This window comes from Megachile rotundata, chromosome 2, assembly GCF_050947335.1.
Source record: "Megachile rotundata isolate GNS110a chromosome 2, iyMegRotu1, whole genome shotgun sequence".
NCBI classification, from domain to species: Eukaryota; Metazoa; Arthropoda; class Insecta; order Hymenoptera; family Megachilidae; genus Megachile; species Megachile rotundata.
In genome coordinates, this window is record NC_134984.1 from 15,259,954 (window position 1) to 15,283,953 (window position 24,000).

A 24,000-nucleotide genomic window follows, 5' to 3' on the forward strand; every position below is an offset into this window, starting at 1 on the left:
AAATTATTGTATTAAATAAAATGGTGAGTGTGAGTCACCTCTCGAGCGCAAAGAGTTAATCCAGTTAACTGGATTAGTTTTTAAATTAATCACAAGTTGCCACTTTTGAAATACCCTGTAGCCCGATTATCGACACGAATGTTTCATGAGTCAGTGACACATCGCGTGTGACTATCCAGATAGTTCGTCGGTCATTAGCGGTAATCAGTTCGTAGAAAAAGAGACTAGAATTTAGTTGTACGGTTTACCTTGACAGTGCCGCTAGATGCGCTAGAAGCGGGCGAGTGTCACGTCCTCGGCGAACGAAGAGAATTTATCCATATCTTGGGTTCGCAAGCAGAACAGAAACACGATTTCATTAATTCCTAAATAAGATATACTCAGACTGTGATGTTCTCAAAATCTTCATCCTATTTAAAAAACTTGAGACCACTTTGCATCTGTTTCGGAAATTTTGGGAATCTGACTTAGAAAAGTGTGGTCTGAAATTTTTCGAATCTATTACACACGAACGTATAATGAAAGGGTTAAAAGCGGGTCCGGCCTCGTACTACAACGGCGGTCGTCTTACGGGCTCTTCAGGGCTCTCGACCCTCGAGAAGAGCTAGCACGAGAGTTAGCACGGGGTCGAGAAACGGTCATAGTTCTATTTCCGTCGCTCGTGAATCATTGCTGCTTCACCTATCTCTCTTAATGCCGCAGTACCAACTCGTTGAAAGATGTTGCGTGCCTGACAAACTTCTTTCGACGACTATTTCCTACACCCAGACGATATTCAGCTATATTTCGAGACGCGTCGTGACCCGAGAACTTGGAGACGCTGTCCGGTTAATTACAAAATCTGCCCATCGAATCGTTGGTAAACGGTCCAATTCCCCGGCCTCTCAAACATTGACGATCAATTTCTGCGTAGGCGAAGTTGTTACGACCCTATGGGAACGGCTTTAACGACGTACAGCGTTGGCAGAACAGCCCGTTAAAATGTACAAGCTTCCAGTGGTCGCATCGACAAAGCATTCCAGCTACGAACTGCTCGCGATGTGGTCCTTTGTACATTCCTAACGTTTACCGAACAACTTCGAGCAACTGTTAAAACTCGACACAACAATTATTAATAATTTCGTGTATGGACTTGCAGGGTAAACGAGACCGTTCACCTTCGTTGGATTAAACGCGATTAGAAGATCAAACGAATATTGCAAATTTAGAACTATATTCAAACCGATTACTCATCAAAACTCATCGCAATTTCACAAATTAAGAGATTTCGGATATTTTGCAAATTTCCTCAAGATCTCGGTTTCTGGAACTGGATGGGAACGGTGCATCCAAGTGCATAACGGGACGATAGCCTCGCCACGGTAATACGTATCAGACTACATTTCACGGTTGATCGAAGCCCGGCCTCGGCGCCATAGACAATTTCCCAAAGGGTTCCCAGACCGATATAATGGGGTGGCCAAGGTATATACCGTGGCTAGGTAACTCCGTCGTATTAACGTTCACCCGACCAACGCTAGGTCACATGCTCGTTTCGAGTTCGATAGTCGTCAAATCTCCTCAAACGAGAGGTCATCTTTTGAGCTTCGAGATACACTCCTGTCTTTCATGTCAATGCTACTAAATTATCGAGAACGTTTGATACAAATGAACATTACATTGTCAGTCATTTGAGAATTTTATGAGCTTCATGATCTTTCTCTTTTTGGGATGTGTTACATAGTTGGGTTTGATCTGGCCTACCTGGGCCATTAACTATCTTATTGTCTTAGACTATCGGTTTTAAGTAATTCTTGTCCTAATTCTGACAGCTTATGGTTCTAATAATAGAAACTCAATTTTGCTTACAATAGCAAAGTTGCAAGTGTCATGGTTTTATCAGGAAATCTCATATATGACAAGTATGTTTGAATTTTTTGTCAATGATGATCAAGATAAGTACCCCTCAGAGGTACTCACAAGCTACATATTCGATACCGATTAAATCGTTGATACAATAATTGTAAAAAATGTGAACCATCACCTGATTTACTCCAGCAGAAACATAACCTAAAATTTCGTCTATATTCTATCAAGGACCGATAATATCCGCCTAAGCTGAATATTAGCTGAATTCTAAGATGAATATCAAATATCCATAAGATAGTCTAACATAGTCTAAGATAGCAGTCGAATATGCTGTTAGATCTGAAGGCATCGAACGGCGTCGTAACGCGGATTCATTGTCTATTAGAGCGTCATGGCGTTCCTGTAAACATTGCGTACGCTTTGCGGTGGATGATGGAGAAATCCTGTGACCGCGTCTCCATCTTGCGGAACCGTGTATCCCTATATCCGTGTGCTATTCCCCTAGGGGACATACGTCCTTATACCAGCTTCGTGAGCTTTAATGAAAGCCATAAAGCGTCCTACGGATCGTGCTTGCGGCGCCTTTAGCCGGCTATACCGGTTACGCGATGGAATGCGGTTCGTAGCTACGAGCTTGAAGGTCGAGAGTACGCCTCGACGTGAGAGAGGTCGATTAACAATTGAAGCGACCAAGCGGATAACGGAGATGACGCGTAGCTAACCCAGACCGTGAATCTTATGATCTTTCAGTTTAAAGTTCAAGCTTTACCGGGGTCGTTTAACGTTTAATCTATAATGCGGAGTCTGCATCGGAACGATGCATTGTTAGCGATGGATAGATGGCCGGTGTTCATGCACGCCACGTGGAAGTGTATAAAACGTATATTACATACATCGTTTGCTTCAAAAACGTACAAGTACATTCGATAAAATTATGATCTCCGAAAACTATTGAATAAATTCTAAAAAATTCTTGAACATTTTAGTTCTGAAGATCGATGCTTTTGTTAACGATTAATAATGTAATTTGGTGCTTGTTTATTACACGGCAAAGTAGCTTCCAATCAGAATTCGATAATGAACGAATTCTCCGGTATTTGATAAATCGGTGAAAACGCGGGAGTGAAATTTTTCCGATGGCGCGGAAATACCTCGCAAATCGATCGAATCTCCCTTTCGAATCTATTAATTTCCAGTTAATCGTCACTTTCCGTGCGATGCGCGTCCACGATCATCCGACAAGTTATTGTTTCATCGTCACCCGCTGTTGTCAATACGTTCTCCCCCGTTTTCTCCCGTCGTGCATTTTAATTTACCGACTTTCCATCGTGCAAGCTTTAATTCGTTCCTTTTGTTCCGGCATCCGGATCCAGCGTAGCCCCACGTTTTATTATATATCTGTGCTGACACGTACATTGTTGTAACTACTCTTTTGGCGCGCTCGTTGAATGAAGTGCACCGGCAATAATTTGTTCGAATTCCTACTACCAACTTCCACCAGTTCGTAGTTATATTTTTGAATGGATGCTCGTATTTGCGCCGAGAGAATATTATACAAAAATCCCGACAATAGGAGCTGAACCGTTCTTCAATATATTGTGGAAGTACAATAAGGAGTATTGCATACGCGAGCGTTATAGGTATACTGAAGAATAATCGCGATTTACAATCATTCTTGTTTAATAAATTTTCAAATCTATAAGCTTGGTAAAACTTTCTTGAATAAGAAATATGAAGTATTTGATGTTTTAGATTGAAGAGAAATATGATTGTGTTAATTAGAAGAATTCGTGGAAGGACTATAAGGAAGATGTATTTACATATGCAAGCATTATAGACATGAAGAGTAATCAGAATTTATAATCACTCTTGTTTAATAAATTTTCAAATTTACAAACTTAGTAAAACTTTTTTGGGGTTGAATAAGAAATATGAAGTATTTGATGTTTTATATTGAAGAGAAATATAATTGTGCTAATTCGAAGAATTCATGGAAGGACAATAAGGAAGATGTATTTACATGTGCAAACATTATAGACATGAAGACTAATCAGAATTTATAATCATTCTTGTTTAATAAATTTTCAAATCTATAAGCTTGGTAAAACTTTCTTGGGGTTGAATAAGAAATATGAAGTATTTGATGTTTTAGATTGAAGAGAAATATGATTGTGTTAATTAGAAGAATTCGTGGAAGGACAATAAGGAAGATGTATTTACATATGCAAACATTATAGACATGAAGAGTAATCAGAATTTATAATCACTCTTGTTTAGTAAATTCCCAAATGTAAACATTTGGTGAAACTTTCGATCGAACAAAAAATATCAAGTATCTGATGTCTTATATTAAAGGAAAATATATTTGTGCTAATTCGAAGAATTTATAAAATGCAGAAACTGTAGAAAATAGCAGAAAACTGGAAGATAAGGCTATGTCCTAGAAAGAAGAAGTAGACCTCTTAAAGTAGATCTTTTAAATTAAAGGAAAATATACTTGTGCTGATTCGAAGAATTCATGAAATGTAGAAACTGTAGAAAATAGCAGAAAACTGGAAGATAAGGCCATGTCCTAAGAAGAAGAAGTAGACCTCCCAAAGTAGATCTCTTAAATTGAAGAAAAATATACTTGTGCTAATTCGAAGAATTTATAAAATGTAGAAACTGTAGAAAATAGCAGAAAACTAAAATATAAGGCCATGTCCTAAGAAGAGGAAGTAGACCTCCCAAAAAAGATCTCTTAAATTGAAGGGAAACATATTTGCGCTAATTCAAAGAATTTATAATATGTAGAAACTGGGAAAAATAGCAGAAAACTTGAAAATAAGGCTATAGTAAGAGAAAGTCCTATTGAGCCGATCCGAAACTGAAGGTGGAAAAGCGCGAAACAACGAGCGAATAAAAAAAAAGTTGGTCGAGAGAGAGAGAGACTGTTAAAGCGCAATTACGCGGGCAGAACGGCGAAAAAAGGAGCAACAAGTAGCGGAAAAAAATATCGCTGTGGTACGTGTCGTAGCGAAAAAACGCGAAGCTGCCCGAGGGGTGGTTGTAATTGCTCGCGAACGGGAGCAGGGTTGGGCCGTAGCCGAAACGAAATAATTCTCGACCGCGAAAACAAAGGGGTGGGTCAGGGCTGGCAGCAAAATCCGAAATACGAGTAGGAAGTACCGTTGGCTGCCGGACAATCGCGGAAAGCAAGGCAAATGGGATGTAAATCTTGGTTCGCTTTGCATTATGTCATTCCGGCACGGAGGTGAAACGATCGTAAAGCGTAGGCGGGAAACGGCGGCAGGATTATGAGAGGAGCCGGCGCCGGCCTTTACGAGCGACGTCCTCGCGTGAAAATCCGGCTGCAGCTAGCCGGTTATACGCGAACATTCGACGAGGAACCGAAGCGTTACGAGGCTATCGTTCAACCGACTATGATGATACGCGATACGGCAGTATCTCTTAATCGATTCCTAGTTGATCCTCCTACACTTCCGGGACTGTGCAAGATCAATTTTATACGCTTTACCTTTTCCCTGAGAACGTACAGGGTGATTCAGAACGCCATCAAGCGTATCAATCTCCAGCGTGTCGCGTGCTGAATAAAATCGCGGTCCCCAGAAAAAATATCGATTCACCGTTAACGAACGACCTCGATCGCGGATTGCGATTTTCGCTCGGAAGGATCGTCGTCTAAATTACGGCGGAAATACGAGGTGAAAAGTTTTGCGAAAAACGCAGTTTGCCGGTCCGGCGTTGTTGTTTGCTCGATGGAACAATATTTAACAGCTCCCTATGGATTTTTCGACGCTCGTATTAAAATCAACCGTTGGCCGCTTCGAAATCATCGATCGGTCATCTGCGATGAATTATTATCAACCGCTTCTGTTCCATTTTGTAACCGTGCGCTCAAAAACTTCCTATCGATTCGGGAATTTTTCAAATCGCGACTTTTGCTCGTGGCCTCGTACGGTTCGCTGGTAGCCGAAGTCGGCTCTTTTTTTTTCGACGGTTGTAGAGAATTTTTACAACCGCGTGGCTCGCATTGATGTTCGCCAAAGAACTCTAGACTCGTTGAAAAACTCGATACCATTGCGAACTGCGTGAAATTTTCGTGTACTCTCTGTTTTCAACAGTTTTCTCTGCAGCTGTACTTCTTTTTTTCTATTTCCAGCTTTTTCGTTACGTGCTGCACCGAGAACAGACGATTCCCGTTCAGTTGTTCGACATATGTATATTTTCCACCGTTAGCCGGGATTACTCTTCGCATCAAACACTTTTGCGCTTTATGAAGCGAGGGATTATTCCCTTGGATCGATTTGAGGCTCTTTGTAATCTATTGTCAAAGCGTATAATACTTTGCCACGTCACTCATACATAGGAGATGCTTTAATTTTCATATGAGTCTGTCACATATTATTCAGAACTCGTTTGTTTATCCAGTTTAAGTTAATCGTATTAAATACTGGAAATTGTGAATAATAAATGTGAGACAATATTGTAAAAATATTTAATAAGATTTGTTAGAAATAAAATGGATATCTAATAAAATTTTCAACAGCCTCAGAAAGGGTGCTAAGTTGTCAGGCACCTTCTTTGGAATTTTTGATCCTCAACCTTTACACAGTTAACTAGTAGACAATTTACCTGTCTATTAGTCTCCTGTAAGACTATATTGTAAAAATATTTAATAAGATTTGTTAGAAATAAAATGGATATCTAATAAAATTTTCAACAGTCTCAAAAGGGGTGCTAAGTTGTCAGGCACTCTCTTTGGAATTTTTGATCCTCAACCTTTACACAGTTAACTAGTAGACAATTTACCTGTCTATTAGTCTCCTGTAAGACAATATTGTAGAAATATTTAATAAGATTTGTTAGAAACAAAATGAATGTCTAATAAAATTTTCAACAGCCTCAGAAGGGGTGCTATGTTGTCAGGTACCATCTTTGGAATTTTTGATCCTCAACCTTTTCACAGTTAACTAGTAGACAATTTACCTGTCTATTAGTCTCCTGTATGACAATATTGTAGAAATATTTAATAAGATTTGTTAGAAACAAAATGAATGTCTAATCAAATTTTCAACAGCCTCCGAAGGGGTGCTAAGTTGTCAGGCACCCTCTTTGGAATTTTTGATCCTCAAGCTTTGTATAATTAACTAGTAGACAATTAACCTGTCCATTAGTCTCCTGTCTATATTTAAACATTCTATGAATCTTTATCTGATCAATATTTATGGGAGCTGTATACAAGAGCCTCCTTAGCGCATCAAGGTCACTCGTTAGTTAACAGAGGCGTCGGAATCGTCGTTCTAGCAGAATCACACTCGGACCTAATTTGACAGCGAACACGGCCAGACAGGGGTGCAGAATGGAAACCGTACAAGTGTGACAGGCGATAGGAACGTGTTGCTCGGTTAATACGACGAGACTAATGAGAGGGAGTACGCGTCGGGATGCGCATTCGGTCTCGTTTACGATCGGCCGCGAATTCGCCTCTAATTAAGGCGTTAACGAAGAGACGCCTCGGGGTGACCGATCGCTTTCCTCGCACGGTTTCCATCGGTTCGTGACTTTCTCGCTCTGCGCCAAAGCCAGCGCGCAGGGCTGCGGACTCTTGAGAAGGGTTGGCCGATTGTCGGCCGAGAAATTAATCCTACGGGCGATGAACGATGACTGGGAAACACGCCTATGCACGCGCATCCGCTATTGTGCGCCGTCGGCTTGCCGTTAATTAAATCATACCTAAATAGGAGGGAAGCTTTGTTTTCACTCGACGAAATTTCCAGGGGATAAACCGACCGCGACACAGTTTGATATGCTGTGGAGAGCACGAGGGCGTTTCCGGGCTTCGTCCGAAGAAAACTTCACCGTTCTGAGAGACGAACTATTAAATAGCAAAATTAATCGTCTTCTAGAATCATCAATTTTAACATTGTAGCGTCTACTTTTATACAAACGCATCAGCTGTATAACGTTGTATAACATTGAGAAGAAAATGGTGTCATGGAGGATGTACAGTGTGTTTCACGAAGACTGTTCATTTAAATATCTTGGTTATTTAAAAGAATACGAGTGAGTGTTACTAATAGAAATTGAGGTGTTCAAGACATTATGTAATATACATAATTATAAATTAAAGATACAGAAAGTCTTACAAGTGTGACTATTTTTATGGGATTCATTATGGAACGAGACTATGCTGTGCAGCTGCGAATGGTCGCCATCTTGAACACGCTTCGCGAAGAAAGTTAAATATCTACGGTTTGGGACAGCACCTTAATATCTTTATACTGAGAAATCTGATAAAATTGAGCATAAACTATTGGATATTTCATTTGAGAAAACAAATGTGAACATAGTATCTATGCTCCTCTTGTAAGATTACCATTAGTATCATTTTATGTAGTTCTTCAAACTCTACAACTTCTGCACAACTCTGTGAGTATAATCTTGTCGTATTGTTTGTAATAACCAAGATAAGTGTGCAGGGTGACATGTACAATGAGTAATAATATGTATAATATGTGGTATATATTATTTTCAAATTAATTTGCATGTATAAATGCAGAAGTTTCGATAGAAAAATACACAAGTTCTTTTATTCGCACATCCTTGTTCGACACCCCCGTTCGGCAATTCGTCGAGCATCGAACACCGTTAAATTTCGATTACCGACCAAGCATCGTCTGGGGAAGGGTGACAGGCGACAGACGCAACGAGAAGAGCAATCAATTCCCTTTTACCGATTTACCGCGACAATGCAGCCACCCCTTTGCAACAGTTCGACCCAACCCTCTGTCCTCTGGCCTTTTCTGTGTCTGTTCGGGGATACACGAGCGAAACGAGCAGGGAGGATGGGTTCGCGCATTGAAAATTCTCTGTGATTCGACGCAATTGATTAGTCCACGGGTCGGTCGCGTATTTATGCAGGCCACCTAGTCGTTACCGGTCGTGATTTCAGTTTGCATACCGGCTGAACTAATGCGCGTGCAAACGCGACGCGAATCTGCCGAATTATTTCACTCGTGACCAGCCGGAATGGCGTGTAACCTTCCTTTATGGAACTCGGAACTATTTAACCCGTTACTTTCGAACGTTTTTGTTTCCAATCGTTTTCAACCCCACACTGCTAAATTTGGCAAATTGAGAGAATCCAATTGAGAGAATTGTGAATTGAGAACTGATTGAAATTTGAGAAATTGATTAACCAGATTGAAAGAAAAATTTCGAAATCAAGGAGGAGTTCTTGTAAATCAAGAAATATCGAGAATACTATAATAAAAAAATTACAGTATCGGAAAGTTGTTACGGTTCGATTATAAGTTAGTAACAAAATATCACCGGCAGTTAATTCTTGTTTGCACTCGGTTCTCCCGTCCGGGGATTTCGCTTTAAAAGCATCGAAGGTTCATTGTTCGCCCGTACAATCAAGACGTTAAAAAGCTTTCGCCTTGTTTCGTCTCGAGTCTGTCCCGTGAATTCGAGAATAGAAGGCAAGTATAAAGAAAGAATACGATTTCGGGCGTTCGCTTAAGCGATTGAAAATAACGACGCGATTTCGGGCTTCTCGCGTGGCCGCGTATTATAACGGCCAGATAAGGTAAAAATATCTCGGGAATATTTGGAATCCAATTTAAAGAGGAGCTACCGTTTCGTCGCCATTGTGAGGAGAATATCCCGGACCCCACCCTCGCTGTTTTTTCCAATAAAGCTGAACTTCGTTTCCTCGAGTGCGACCAGCTTCCTGGAAATCTTTCTGTTGTCGTACCACCGGCTCGACGTATTGTACGATCGCGAACAGCTTTTCCCTCTGCTTTTGGACTCTGGTCGATTTTCAGACCATGATTTCTGTCCGACAAATCGTTCCTGGTTTATCTCCACGATTCCAGCCCCGAGACCGAAAATATCGTTATTTGTTTCTCGGCTCATTGATTCTTACGAGATTTGCACGGATTGTTTGTGAAAATCTTTATTGGCAATCGAAGATAAAAACCGATCCCTTCGGGAAACAATTCTTCTTTCGCTAGAAAGAATTCTTCTGGAACTGTGTTGTCCACACTTATAGCAAACTTGTTACAAGTTTCAAAGAAACTCTGTGGAACTACCTGTGAGCTCAATTCAAAACGAAACTTTATTATAGAAATGTGTATGAATATTAATAACTTCAATTTCTGCCCAAATAAAAAATTTACAAACCCAAAATGAGACATAAAACAAAACTGGATGCTGGACATTGGATATTCAAGATGGCCGCCATCGACTTTATTACATATTTTATTTTTTAGCGACAATGTAAATACATCACACATGTATTTATACATATGTGAGTTATGTTAGGATATTCATTAGATGAGAGGATCTTCTCCTTTGATTCACATGCCATGCATGAGATATTAGGTGATATAAAAAAAGGGTACCTGTTGAACCCCTGTCGAGAATTATGTCGTTGACCCGCTGAGATGGAATAATTTTATTCGTGAACCGTCGCGTCGTTGCAAAATTCAAACGTCAATGTCCTGTCCTTTCCCAAAGGGACGTCCAACATGGACGAAGCTGGAAACCGAGTACGTGATTTCGAGCTCTGACGTCCTGTACACGCGATCACGCTTTGACGCGTGAAACGTGCCCACGGCCTTTGTGCGCGTCTAATTGGGATCTTAGGAGATCCACAAACGAGGTGATTTGCATCACGAGCGACAGTTTGCGGCTGACAATAATAACTGGATAATTCATCGACACCGTTCATCTCGTTTCCAATGAAATGTCTTCTAATGCACAATGAGTAGTTTCGCAAGATTGCTTGCTGGGGTATGCAAATTTATAGTGATGGGAATGTTGAAATAGGTTCGGAGGAAGATACATAGATTCATAGCATTATAATTTTATGATCTTGTAGTTTTTTATTTTTTAGGTTTTTGATGTTTTAGTTTATTGTTTTTTAGTTTCGTATGTTTCAGTTTCTTATTTTTTAGTTTTTTGATCTTTCAGTTTATTGTTTTTTAGTTTTCTGATGTTTCAGTTTCTTATTTTTTAGTTTTTTGATCTTTCAGTTTATTGGTTTCTAGTTTTTCAATCTTTCAGTTTCTTATTTTTTAGTTTTCTGATCTTCTAGTTTGTCATTTTTTAGTTTTCTAATCTTCCAGTTTCTCATTTCTTAGTTTTCTAATCTTCCAGTTTCTCATTTTTTAGTTCCCTAATCTTCCAGTTTCTTATTTTTTAGTTTTCTAATCTTCCTGTTTCTTATTTTTTAATTTTCTAATTTTCCAGTTTCTCATTTTTTAATTTTCTAATCTTCCAGTTTCTCATTTCTTAGTTTTCTAATCTTCCAGTTTCTCATTTTTTAGTTCTCTAATCTTCCAGTTTCTTATTTTCTAAATTTCTAACCTTCCAGTTTCTCATTTTTTAATTTTGTAATCTTTCAGTGTCTTATTTTCTAATTTTCTAATCTTGCAGTTTCTAATTTTCTAATCTTCCAGTTTCTCATTTTTTAATTTTCTAATCTTCCAGTTTCTCATTTCTTAGTTTTCTAATCTTCCAGTTTCTCATTTTTTAGTTCTCTAATCTTCCTGTTTCTTATTTTCTAATTTTCTAATCTTCCAGTTTCTCATTTTTAATTTTGTAATCTTTCACTGTCTTATTTTCTAATTTTCTAATCTTGCAGTTTCTAATTTTCTAATCTTCCTCTTTTAATATTACAGCAATAATTAATTCGTTGTGACTTGCCAATATAATTATAGGTTAAGGGGTTACTTTCCTGATCTTCAAATTTTCCATTTTATAATTAAAGTTTAATAACTAAGTACCAATTGAAATATTCTTGTAATGAGAACATTTCAACAATAACTATTACAAAAATAATAAATATTACAACAATAATTAATTCGTTGCAACTTGCCAATATAATTGTAGGTTAAGAGGTTACTCTCCTGACCTTCTAGTTTTCCATTTGCTATTTAAAGTTTAATAACTAAGTACCAATTAAAATATTCTTATAATGAAAACATTTCACAATAACTATTACAAAAATAATAAATATTACAACAATAATTAATTAGTTGTAACTTGCCAATATAATTATAGGTTAAGGGGTTAATTTCCTAACCTTCAAATTTTCCATTTGCTATTTAAAGTTTAATAACTAAGTACCAATTGAAATATTCTTGTAATGAGAACATTTCAACAATAACTATTACAAAAATAATAAATATTACAACAATAATTAATTTTCTGTGCCTTGCTGATATAATTATATCTTAAGAGGTTACTTTCTTAACCTCCAAATTTTCCATTTGGCAATTAAGGGTTAACTAGGCACCAATTGAAATATTCTGTTAATGAGCATCTTTTTCCTGCAGATGACGTTTACCTAAAGACTCAGATTTCTCTGCATAAAAATTTGCCGAATCGACGTAACGCGATTATTCTCGAAGCGGTGAAAGCTTCTTTTAACCCGGTTCGCATTAAATTTAAACCGACCGCGTCTGCCGCGAGCGCTCGATTATATTTCACGAGGGGTAACCCAGTAAATCGTTTCTATTTTCGAGCCGCTGCCAGACCAGCGTTGTACATTAATTTATCGTACGTTGGCCTGGCCAACTTATCCATGAATTATTGTACTTTTAAACAAATTTTCACCGGCGTAACAGGTTGGCTGACGGTGTCATACACGTGGGAACATTCCGTTCTCTTGTTCCTAGACAAGATTTATTTCTCGAAAATAACCACTGTTCGATTACACATCAAAACATGTCTCTAACATGTCATATTCGTTCAGGTCATCATCAATTTTGTGATATTAATAAAAATGTAAAAAATATATTCTCTAGAATATATTCGTTTAGAACATCAAGATCAATTTTGTGATATTAATAAAAATATAAAAAATACTCTAATGTTCCTAGAATGTCATATACGTTCAAATCAATTATTTTGTGATGTAAATAAAAATGTAAAAAATATTCTCATGTCCTAGAATGTCATATTCGTTTAGGACATCAGGATCAATTATTTGATATTAATAAAAATGTAAAAAATACTCTCATGTCTCTCGAACGTCATATTCGTTCAGATCAATTATTTTGAGATATTAATAAAAATGTAAAAAATACTCTCCTAGAACGTCATATTCGTTCAAATCAATTATATCGTGATATTAATAAAAATGTAAAAAATACCCGGGTACCAAGAGTAAATTGCCCACGGTCGCCTTTTATTTTCCTCCATTTACCATTTTTATTGCCTGCTTTATTTCCGGTGGACCTTATTTTCCACCGCGACAATCGTCGCAGCGTTTCAATGCTGATTTTCGCTGGAAACACCCTCGCGCCGGGACTTATATTAAACCTGTCTTATGCACATAGGCGAAAGAGAAATGGTTGTTTGCGCGACCGTCAGTTTCCCGCGGCACGACGGGGAGCAAAAGAAAATTGAAATTGTTTCGTCATTCGTCTGCGAAAAAGAGTTCGATCAGGTCAAGTAGAAACTTCCTGGAACTGTTGATGAATCAGCCGACGCAATGATTAATCGCGAGGCTAATTATCGAGAAGGGATCCATCACGCGGTAGGAAAATAATGAACAGGTAAACCGGGGAGAAAACAAAACGACGCGTTCCTGGAAAATTGCGAAGAACGCTCGTTAATTATCGTCCGGTGATTGTTCTTCCGACGCTGGCAACGTAAATGACCATAGCGGTTTGTACCGAAATTATCAAATCGTTTACTTTATAAGATTTGTCGTTATGATAAAAATAGGATACCTGATTTAGTCTACGATTCTTTTAAGGTTAGGTTACTAAGCGATCAATGATTCTTTTGAGGTTAGGTTACAAAGTCATCAATGATGTTTTTGAGGTTAGGTTACAAGATCAATGATCTTGTTAAGGTTAAGTTACGAAGCTTGGTCAGGTTACGAAGTTGAGGTTGAGGTTATGCGAGGCAACTCATCGAATTTGTAATTAAATGAAAGAATTTCTGATACACAAAACTGTGGTAATTTTCATATATGATTAGTCGAAGTTCATAACTGAACAGGTTTGAATAAATATCCTCAGAGGTTCATGTATTGAACGCCATCTGTAAATTATCTTTAGTCAACGATTCTTTTAAGGTTAGGTTACAGTGTCATCAATGATGTTTTTGAGGTTAGGTTACAAGATCAATGATCTTGTTAAGGTTAAGTTACGAAGCTTGGTCAGGTTACGAAGTTGAGGTTGAGGTTATGCGAGGCAACTCATCGAATTTGTAATTAAATGAAAGAATTTTTGATACACAAAACTGTGGTAATTTTCATATATGTTTAGTTGAAGTTCATAACTGAACAGGTTTGAATAAATATCCTCAAAGAGGTTCATGTATTGAACGCCATCTGTAGATTATCTTTAGTCAACGATTCTTTTAAGGTTAGGTTACAGAGTCATCAATGATGTTTTTGAGGTTAGGTTACAAGATCAATGATCTTGTTGAGGTTAAGTTACGAAGCTTGGTCAGGTTACGAAGTTGAGGTTGAGGTTATGCGAGGCAACTCATCGAATTTGTAATTAAATGAAAGAATTTTTGATACACAAAACTGTGGTAATTTTCATATATGTTTAGTTGAAGTTCATAACTGAACAGGTTTGAATAAATATCCTCAAAGAGGTTCATGTATTGAACGCCATCTGTAGATTATCTTTAGTCAACGATTCTTTTAAGGTTAGGTTACAGAGTCATCAATGATGTTTTTGAGGTTAGGTTACAAGATCAATGATCTTGTTGAGGTTAAGTTACGAAGCTTGGTCAGGTTACGAAGTTGAGGTTGAGGTTATGCGAGGCAACTCATCGAATTTGTAATTAAATGAAAGAATTTTTGATACACAAAACTGTGGTAATTTTCATATATGTTTAGTTGAAGTTCATAACTGAACAGGTTTGAATAAATATCCTCAAAGAGGTTCATGTATTGAACGCCATCTGTAGATTATCTTTAGTCAACGATTCTTTTAAGGTTAGGTTACAGAGTCATCAATGATGTTTTTGAGGTTAGGTTACAAGATCAATGATCTTGTTGAGGTTAAGTTACGAAGCTTGGTCAGGTTACGAAGTTGAGGTTGAGGTTATGCGAGGCAACTCATCGAATTTGTAATTAAATGAAAGAATTTCTGATACACAAAACTGTGGTAATTTTCATATATGTTTAGTTGAAGTTCATAACTAAACAGGTTTGAATAAATATCCTCAAAGAGGTTCATGTATTGAACGCCACTTGTAGATTATCTTTAGTCAACGATTCTTTTAAGTTTAGGTTACAAAGCGATCAATGATCTTACTCAGGTTAGGTTAGGTTACGATCAATGATCCTTTTGAGGTTATGTCAGGCAACCATTTAATTTATCCTCACAGTGAAAATGTCTCTATAAACATTTTCTATTAAAAACAACTCTTCATTAGCTTTTCGTGTCCCATTTGAAAAATCAGAATTTTTTCAGAATTTTTTACGTTTCGACCTCCTAAGAAGTTTGATTAAAAGAGCCGGTCACGATCGATGTATACCTCGAATTTTATGGAATCTTTTACGAGGGATCCACTGGATACGTCGTCGCTATCTGAGACACCCTTCGACGAATTATTCCGTACTCCCCTGTCCGATTCTATCTCTTTGACAAAATATCTTGAAACGCATCCCCTCCTCGCTGAACGAAAACAGACGTGCAAGTGTTTTCGCTGGAAGAAAAGTGACTCGTCTGGAAACGGTATGCAATAAGAGACGCGAAACTCTTTTGCCAGCTATGAAAATTTCAATTGGCTTTCTTTGAGGACGGGTACTCTTTTGTCGTGACGCGATCCCGTTTCTTCGTGATACAGAGCCGAATCTGTCTATGAACTTTATCCCGGGAAGAATCTTTTGTCTCGGCCATTCCGCGTGCGTTTACCTTCCTTTTGTCTCCGTTAGCTTCACCGGCTTTCCATTGTCGGAACTTTGTGATCCGGAGTGTTAATCGACGCGATCATCGTCCATTTTAACTTTTGCTTGTTTGCGAATTCGCACTCTTGTCCATAAGTCATGGGATCCTTTGGGCAACATCGCGCGTTCAATTATTTATTTTAAGTGCTCTATTGGCGATCGTTTTGTGTTTGCGATTATGAGTCCATTGGAATATGCAAACATTATTCGTTTGGCGCAAAACGAAGAACTAATATTCGTTTAATGGCCACCCTAGACACCAAATCTCTGTTGGAGGCGTCGCTATCGATTACCGATAATTACTCGTATCTTATTAATGCTCAAACGTGTCGATAATATCAAGATAACGATTCCAATAAAATGTAACTCGAATTTATTTTCGTTGTAACTTCAACTCTGCTAACCTAAGTCAACCATTTTATCATTCAAATTCGCGCCCGAACGTAATAATTAAATTTAAATAACAAAATGTGCTTGGGATTAGGTTAAAAATTAGAATCGGGGTAAACTGTCGCGACGGCTCAAAATTATTTTGGTAGAAGCTTTGCAAGTTTAATTCGGGACACCGAAACCAAGTTTTCTTTTCTGTCACGGAATAATAACGCAATTTTGCTTTTTCGTTCCAGCTATGTTCGTATACCTACCTGGTGACACGGATTAATTCGAGCGGAATATTTTGGCAAATCTGCCCGTGACATTGCTTCGTCCAGCGCAAAATAAAAATAAGCAGAACTAAAATAAATCGCAAAAAAAGAAGAAGAAACAGAGAGGTGAACGTAAAGATTAAAAACAAAGGCGGTTGCCGAGATGGAGATGACGTTTAATCGTAAATCAATAAAATTAATGAATTAAATAAATAAATTAAAAATGTTTATACACATATTTATATATATAATATATATATAATATAATATAAAACATAAATAGGGTCCCGAGACTGCTGGAGCAACAGCGCGCATTCTACACGCCCCATCCCTTCAGTTTTCACCGATCTTTTTCATTTTTTCTCATTTCCCTCTTTTCGCGAAGCGGTAACGTCGAGAATTCCGGAAGAGATCGATTCCGCCCGAAATATCGTCGTTCCACTTTCTTTCGGTGGGTGTCCGAACGAAAAACGATAAAAAAAAAGAAGAAATTTCAAGAATTTTGTCCAATCGTCTCGTTCGGAAAATTCTCGACCATTTTCCTGATCGTCTCGATACTTTTTGTTCGCTCTCCCTTTCATTCGTTCATTCTCTCTCTCTTTCTTACTCTCATTCTCTCTCTCTCTCTTTAACTATCTTAAGTCTCTGCTTTAGCTAGTCTAACGCGTATTACATTATCATATTTTACATAAAATCGTGTTTGCCTAGCGGTCTCTCTTTTCTGTTTCTCCTCTGCTCTTTTTTTTCTGCATCGTCCACCACTCGAGCAGCCAATTTTCTCGTTTCCCTTCACCGTGTTATTTTTACATTCGTAAAGAGGTTACCGTTCCCCTTTTATCGATCGTCGCCGGAAAATCCCGGGAAAACGAAGAAGAAAACGAACGATAATTTCGCCGAGCGACGAGTGAATTACGATATTTATTCGAGCGGTGCCGCATAATCGATCCGAACGAGGCGTTCTCGAATTGTCTCCGAGTAAATATACCGAGTGAATTTTCAACAGCCACGTAGCGATCCGAATGTCTCGAATTCGACGCGTCGATTGTTTCCCCGCTTTTCTCCGTATTTTCCGACAACGATCGACGACAAGCGAACAGCGCCGGCGAAGTACGCTACGAAAATTTTTTGCAAATTTAAAAATCAGAGCACATTTTGTTTACCGACCCTGTTCGCACACGACAACCCTTTTCAGCCCTAAAGGAAGATGAATGGACGACAATCAGGACGTTCCTGAGACCCTAGGCTCTTTGGTATTGCTCTCCTACGGAGACTCCGAAAAGTGCGACCTTCGAACGCTCTCCTGCCTGCTTCTTTTCTTGTTTTCCTGCTCTAGTTTTCTCTCTTTATGTTCGCGATCATTCGAGGTCAAGCACCACTTTTGAATCACGAGCGTCACTCGAACGCTCTTTTCTGCCCTCCCGATATGAAATCGAAGGGGTTCGGGAGCGGCAAAGAATCAGCCCATAACTCTTCACCTTGCACACACTTCACCACTATCATCTTTCTCCTCTTTTTTGTTTCTCAAGATACGAGAACGTATGCTCGAGCGTATCTCCTCGTTCGTTGTCTCGGGAATAAAGTTTCTTACAGAGACGGTTGATGCTGCTCAAGACTTTCGCTTGTAAAACCTGTCCAATCAAAAAGGATTTCTAATCTTGGACCTCGTCAAAACTCTCAGGACGTTACTGTGTCATGATATTAAATTGCCCAAAAGTTATGTCGGATGACATTCAATGTTTGAACACTTCCTTTTTTAAATGTATACTTTTGTAGTTTTTGGTAATGTATTTCTTCATTTTTGTGAAACTCTTCAGGGACTATGTGTCTTTCTTTCTTTATAACCAATGGTTATTTAAATTAAATAAACTACATGGTTTTCTGTGTTGTACATTATCAGTGCTTTTCGTTCAATTGTCGTCCAGTTAAAATAAATTAAATACAATTACGTAAAAGATTACACTATTTCTTCTTCTAAATTAAAGACTATTGAAGAGATTAAATTTGAGACACGTATCAGTTTGTGTTTAGGGTTGAAATTTTTTTTATGAATGATGATGCTTGTTCTAAGAAAATAGTCAATTATAATTGTCATCGAGTTAAAATAAATAAAATACAATTACGTAAAAGATCATACTATTTCTTCTTGTAACATAAAGATCTCTGAAGAGATTAAATTTAAGATATGTATCAGTTTGCGTTTAGTGCAGAAACTTTTTTTATGAATGATGATGCTTGTTCTAAGAAAATAGGCAATTATAATTGTCATCGAGTTAAAATAAATAAAATATAATTATGTAAAAAATCATGCTATTTCTTCTTCTAACATAAAGATCCCTGAAGAGACAAAATTTGAGACACGTATCACTTTTTGTTTAGTCTGGAAATTTTTGTTGCTTGTTCTAAGAAGGCAAACGAAGTTATAACTTTGTTAGTGATGATTAAATAAAAATCTTGCTCAGCAATAATTTTGGTGCGTCACAAAAATTAATAGTTAAAATATATGCATAAAAGATAAAACTTCTGGGCTGACAATATTGATCATACTTATAATAGCTTGATAGGTAAAAAGGTCTAACGCTAGCATGAATAAAATAGCAATAACAGCATCAGTAATATGACAGTACGATGACGGAAGTATTCAAACTATGAACGTCTTGAAGAAATGCTTTAATCGGAATTTCACAATTAAAAGTCTGGAACAATATCAAGTAACGAACCGGGCCTTAAAACAGAAACGCGAGGCACGTGACGTAACTGTGACAAGAGAGGCGATAGCCGGTCGAAGAATAGGAGGAATTAAACGAAGAAAATAGAAGTCTAAGTAGCTCGTCAGGAAGAAATAGAAGAAGAAAGAAGAAGGTACGAATGCCCGGTACCAAACATTCGTTTGGAACCTGTCCCTACGAATACGGAGGACTAATGCCCGACAACAATGGTTCCTCGAATATTTTCGCTCGCGAGATTCGCTTTATTTATCCCCTGCTTAAAGTTTCTCGTAAACTCGCTGGACCGCGGAGCGGTCGTAAACGAAAGATCACGATGGATCTTATTCTCGCCTCCTGATACGTGATATGGTCGCGCGTTGGCCCCCTCGCGACATTTCTCGCGAGTTCGAGAGGCTCTTTTCTGATCGAAGTGGACCGAATATACCGAGTTCAACGAATGAAAATGGAGTATTCGGTTTGGAAGGGCCCCGCGCGATTATCGCTAGCAGTAGTACGAGGTCGAGAGTCCCAGCTTGCAGGAAAATGGCGCCCTACGCCGGTTGTACACACTTCCGGTGCTGATGACATCCTTCGTCTCGCACCGTAGACCCGTGAAACCTTCTGCGCATCTGTAACAACAAAAAGGACTATTTAATCAAAAATATTTATTTAAACCTTCGTATCTGTGGTCGACATTCAATATCAATTTAATATCCATTAATATAACGGGAGCGTACTGTATACAGGGTGTCTTACAATAGTAGGTCCCTGAACTGGGGGGTAGATGACGTGATTCTGAATAAAATTTTTGTTTACAAAAATAGGGTTTGAAGCTTCGTTTTTGAATTATCAAGGAAACACACGGACCAACCAGGGGATTACGCATGCGCAAATGCGAGAGCGACAGTTTCGAATAACGTGTAGTTATCCAACACTTGGTAATCCGACGCGTAGTAATGCAACGCGTGGTAATGCAACGTGTGGTAATTCTAAGCATAGGAATCTAATGCGTAGTAATACAGCATGTGGATATCCAACGCGTAGTAATCTAACGCGTGCATATTCAACGCGTAGTAATTCAACGCGTAGTAATACAGCGTGTGGATATTCAACGCGTAGTAATCTAGCGTGTGCATATTCAGCGCGTAGTAATTCAATGCGTAATAATGCAACGTATGGTAATTCTAAGCATAGGGATCTAATGCGTCGTAATCTACGCGTAGTAATCCAGCGTGTGGATATCCAACGCGTAGTAATCCAGCGCGTGGATATTCAACGCGTAGTAATTCAACGCGTAATATTGCAACGTATGGTGATTCTAAGCATAGGAATCTAATGCGTCGTAATCTACGCGCAGTAATCCAGCGTGTGGATATCTAACGCGTAGTAATCTAGCGCGTGGGTATTCAACGCGTATAAGTTCAACGCGTGGTAATTCTAAGCGTAGGAATCTAATGTATGACAATCTAACGCGTAGTTAACCAACGCGTAATAATCCAACGCGTAGTAATACAGCGTGTGGATATCCAACGCATAGTAATCCAACGCGTGCATATTCAACGCGTAGTAATTTAACGCGTAATAATGCAACGCATGGTAATTCTAAGCATAGGAATCTAATGCGTCGTGATCTGCGCGTAGTAATCCAGCGTGTGGATATCTAACGCGTAATAATCCAGCGCGTGGGTATTCAACGCGTATAAGTCCAACGCGTGGTAATTCTAAGCGTAAGAATCTAATGCGTGGCAATCTAACGCGTAGTTAACCAACGCGTAGTAATCCAACGCGTAGTAATCCAACGCGTAGTAAGCCCGGCGCTCTGATTGGTCCGTGTTTTTCCTTAATAATTCAAAAACGAAGCTCCGTACCACATTTCTGGTGAAATACAGGAAAAACAGTCATAGTACAAGAATAAATTTCCTTTCATTATACAATGATAGATATAGAAGTACTGCAGTGTACGAGTATTAACCCCTTAACCTGTCAGACAGAGGTAACACATTAATTTTGAGAGACCCTGTATGCTCTGACTCGTGGGTGGGACAAGAGGATCCCGACATCTCGTCCGAGACGTTTCTTTGCAAAAATAATGTTATGCCGTCGTGGTCGTATTTATAGTACGGTTAACTAACCGAGACGAGACGCGAACGTCTGCTACTCCGTCGGGATCATCGGTGTAGAATCCAAAATGGCGCTAAACGATTTCACGCGGGTTTCGTCCTAATTAGAAAACTTCGTAACTGCGTGTTTTGTAGTAGAATCTATCGACGTTCTTCAGACACGTAAACAAAAGAAACGTGTCCGAAAGTTTCCGCATAATTAAAACAACGATACACGATTACGCTGTTGTTTCGGCAAACATGGCAAAGTTTTCAGCCCCACAATAGAAAGGAGGTTTGAGGAACAGTTCGTTAAGCGACGTTTATCCCGTCGAATGAAGAAATATAAAATTCCATTAGGCGAAATCAAAGTTTCACCCGTGAATCGAAAGTTTTTCGATTACCTGCCGGGGCTCGAAAAGATTTCCGCCTCGAGAAAAAAAAGAAGGGATTCCATCCACGAAGAAATTTCCGGAACAAATGGTACGCGCGAGGGAACACTGGAGTCGTAGATGTTCTATTGATACGGTCCTGGGGGAAATCAAGGGGAGCACCTTTCCGTGACCCCGCGATAAACCATAGTTTCGTCACCGACAAATTTCTATCTTTTGAATACCGCTTTATTCTTTTTCTATTTGCCAAAACTCGATCGTGGAAACTTTTCTATAGATTTTCTGTATATACATGTAGGCATCTTTTTACTTGATTTGACTGTTCACTGATTTATTTGATTTGACTGTTAATTGATTTGTTTGATTTGACTGCTAATATACGTATGTTCATGTAGACATTTGATCATGTGAATATGTGAACATTTGAACATATGAACATATGAGTATATCAACATATGAACATGTGAGCATATCAACATATGAATATAAGAATATATGACAGTATGAACATGTGCGCACATAAATATATGCATACATGAACATATGCACATATGAACACATTGATTCTTTTATGAAGTAATGATCATGTGATATTGAACACACGAACATATAAACATATGCACACATGAACATTTGCACATATAAACCCGTTGATTCTCCTATGAAGTAATGATCATGTGATATTGAACACATGAACATATGAACATTTGAACATGTGAATATTTGAACATGTGAATATGTGGACATGTGAATATGTGGACATGTGAATATGTGGACATGTGAATATGTGGACATGTGAATATGTGGACATGTGAATATGTGGACATGTGAATATGTGGACATGTGAATATGTGGACATGTGAATATGTGGACATGTGAATATGTGGACATGTGAATATGTGAATATGTGGACATGTGAATATATGAATATGTGAATATGTGAATATGTGGACATGTGAATATGTAGACATATGAATATGTGAATATGTGGACATGTGAATATGTAAATATGTGAATATGTGAATATGTGAATATGTGAATATGTGGATATCTGAATATGTGAATATGTGAATATGTAAATATGTGAATATGTGAATATGTGGACATGTGAATATGTGGACATGTGAATATGTAAATATGTGAATATGTGAATATGTGAATATGTGGATATCTGAATATGTGAATATGTGAATATGTAAATATGTGAATATGTGAATATGTGGACCTGTGAATATGTGAATATGTGAATATGTGAATACATATGTGAATATGTGAATATATAAATATGTGAATATATAAATATGTGAATATGCGAATATGTGAATATGTGAATATGTGAACATTTGAATATGTAAATATTCGAACATGTAAATATTTGAATATGTGAACATGTGAACATGTGTGATTTATAATGTGAGACAAGCTGAACCAGAGTTTTCGAACTGCTAGACCCACTCTGATTTCTCCCTACATAACAGGTTTAACAAAATACAAGATTCCAACAATATTTTCGTGATTTAAAATACAAGGTAAAAATATTTGTCAATAGATTCGCGGCGTTGGACGAACCTGGAACAGCATTGGGGCTATTGCGATTTACTGTACCATTCACTTGAACCCATTAACGCTCACACGGTAACTTCACTCGTTTCGAACGCGTAATTGGCTTTCCATTGAGATTTATCGTAATCATGCGTGTTTACCGGCTCGAGTTACTCTGCCCTTTTGCGCTCAAACGTTGAATAAATCCGCCTTAAATCTCGACCACGACGGAGAACGCGTAACGAATCAACCGTGAAAGGGGGTTACACAATCCGTGCAGAGATTTTAAAAAATTCCCGTTGATTTCATATCGAGAAATTTTCCTTTCCGGATATTTTCAAACGTTCCGGGAATATTATGGAAACCGCATTTCGTGGACGTCGATGAATGTTGAATGAAAAACCGAAAGATTAATTTTCGTCATATTCCGCGTTTCGACGAGACCTGTCTGCGAAAAATCATCGGTGAAAATACGATTCGTTGTTCGACCGTAAACCAACATGGCGCGTTCCGGTTAAAGTCGAGGGGATAATTCGAGAACCAAATGACGTGGCGTTAATTAATATTTTCGACCGGTGACGCATAGGTGAGCGTGTAAACAAAAACATAGCGGTGATCGTTAAAATCTGATTTTTCTGGATGACAGATTTTACGGGGACAGGATTTCTCGGTTGGTCGTAAACCCGTGATAGCACGGTGTACACACGACCCATAACGGCCCCGTGACGACCGTGTTACAGGTGTGATATTTGTTCGCGTGGTCCCGTAAAAAACGAAGTACGCGGTGAATAAAAATTGCTCACTGATTAGCTGTTTCAGAGACCCGCTCGTTAATTC

The 24,000-nt window shown here is 38.3% G+C and overlaps 1 protein-coding gene across 3 annotated transcripts in view; it reads right to left on the reverse strand.

Annotated features, from left to right (window-relative positions):
• Positions 1 to 24,000, reverse strand: part of vn (membrane-bound neuregulin protein vein) — a 320,062-nt gene that overhangs the window by 11,546 nt on the left and 284,516 nt on the right. For 2 of the 3 annotated variants that reach the window (XR_013041565.1, XR_013041564.1), the window contains exons 5-6: positions 19,701 to 19,759; positions 249 to 323 (exon numbers count right to left, since the gene is read on the reverse strand). Coding sequence is in view for 1 of the 3 variants with exons in the window: in XM_003704568.3 (XP_003704616.3) it covers positions 19,633 to 19,759 (127 nt within the window). In the remaining 2 variants the exon portion in view is untranslated. Of the gene's footprint in view, positions 1 to 248; positions 324 to 16,580; positions 19,760 to 24,000 lie in introns of those variants that run through there. The other variant, XM_003704568.3, reaches the window with a different exon arrangement.